The sequence below is a fragment of the Eimeria mitis genome, genomic scaffold (genome assembly GCF_000499745.2).
Source record: "Eimeria mitis Houghton genomic scaffold, Emh_scaff8304, whole genome shotgun sequence".
NCBI lineage: Eukaryota > Apicomplexa > Conoidasida > Eucoccidiorida > Eimeriidae > Eimeria > Eimeria mitis.
In genome coordinates this window covers 1-1784 of record NW_013576105.1, presented here as the reverse complement: position 1 = coordinate 1784, position 1784 = coordinate 1, and the positions used below count along the sequence as shown (strand labels likewise).

Here is a 1784-nt window from a genome sequence, read left to right as displayed (position 1 = left end):
TCACCCCTGTGTAAGGGAGAGATAAGGTTTATCTAGCAGCAGCAGCAACAGCAGCAGCAGCAGCAGCAGCAGCAGCAACAGCAGCAGCAGCAGCAGCAAAGACTCACCGACATGGAGACGGGCTACCCAGGAGTTATCGTAGCGGCTGAAGTGTACACCGAGTTGTCTGAGTTGGTTATCTGAGGGTTGCTGCTGCTGCTGCTGCTGCTGCTGTTGCTGCTGCTGCTGCTGCTGCTGCTGCTGCTGCCTCTCAGCACGCATCGGCAGCCACTCGTCAGCCCGCGAGTTGCTGCGGTCCCGGGGGGTGCTGCGCAGCAGCAGCTCTTCTTGCTGCTGCTTGAGTGTATTGAGGCCAGCAACAGCATTGTTGTTTCCGTTCATGTTGCTGCTGCATCCTGCTGCTGCTGCTGCTGCTGCTGCTGCTGCTGCTGCGGGATCAGTGCCCGTGACAGCAGCAGCAGCAGCAGCAGCAGCAGCATCTAATGCATGCTGATCGAGAGAAGAAGAACGACGGCTTCTTGCTTGCTGCTGATTGGAGCGTTTTTGGTGTTTGCTGCTGCTGATGCTGCTGCCCATGTTGCTGCAGAGCTGCTGCTGCTGCTGCTGCTGCTGCTGCTGCTGCTGCTCTCCATCACGCCGTGATAGCTGCCGCTTCGGCCGCGTTGAGGCTCTCGTGTTGCGGGTGAGGGATGCTGAGCTGGCCTCAGAAGCAGCAGAAGGAGAGGGGCGACAAGAAGCTGCTGCTGCTGCTGCTGCTGCTGCTGCTGCAGCAGCAGGAGACGCCAGACCCGGTTGCAGAGCCAGAGGGCGTCGTGATGCTAACCTGCTGCCAGTGCTGCTGCTGCTGCTGCCGTTGCTGCTGTGCTGCTGCTGCAGCAGGAAATCATCATCGTCTATTTCTGCTGCTGCTGCTGCTGCTACCTCCGAAGCAGAAGGGCTACTGACAGGCTGACTGGTGCTGCTGCAGCTTTTGCTGCTGTCTGCTGCTGCTGCGCTGCTGCTGCTGCCATCGCTGCTGCGTATACCGCACAGAGCAGCAGCAAACGGTGCTGCTGCTGCTCTTGCTGCTGCACCTCTGCTGTGCTGCAGCCGCTTCACAGCATCTGAGGGGCCCCCCACAGCAGCCCCATCAGCAGCAGGCCAGTCTGCTATGGAGGCCCCCTGCTGCTGCTCTGCTGCAGCAGAAGAGGCGGGGAGCTCCTGCAGCAGCAGCTGCTGCAGCTGCTGTGCTGCGCATGGAGTCGGATCTGCTGCTGCTGCCATCGTGGGAAGAACAGGTCCGCCACAGTGGTGCTGCTGCTGTGCTGCTGCTGCTGCTGCTGTGCTGCTGCTGTGCTATATAAGCAAACATAAGAGTCTATAATGGGAAGAAATGCTCGAACTGCAGCAGCAGAGCAAAACAGCAGCTCCTCAATCTATAAATAAAAAGAAACTCTTATTCTTTCTGCCTGCAGCTGCAGCAGATGAATAACGGACGCACACTGTATTGCTGCTGCTGCTGCTGCTACGGCTGCTGCTACGGCAGCAGCAGCAGCAGCAGCAGCAGACCACTAGCAACTGCAGCAACAGCAGCAGCTGGGGCGGGGCGTGCAGCAGCAGCTGCTGCTGCAACGCTGCGGGGGACGCAACAAAGATAATAATAAATTTATCTACACATTTATTTGTTGTATGTTTACATCTGCTGCTGTTTGTGTGTTATTTGCTGCAGCAGCAACTGCAGCAGCGCGTGTCGCCGCTGCTACTCCTCCGGCCGCTGCTGCTGCTGCTGCTGCTGCTGCTGCTGC

At 58.5% G+C, this 1784-nt stretch overlaps 1 protein-coding gene across 1 annotated transcript; it reads right to left on the bottom strand.

The window, feature by feature from the left end:
- EMH_0094540 (uncharacterized protein) lies at window positions 1-1263 on the bottom strand (the record flags this gene model as incomplete). Its single annotated transcript, XM_013502108.1, has 1 exon — window positions 1-1263. The coding sequence occupies one exon, from the start codon at window positions 1261-1263 to the stop codon at window positions 1-3; it is 1263 nt and encodes a 420-aa protein (XP_013357562.1).
- Window positions 1264-1784: the final 521 nt, after the last annotated feature.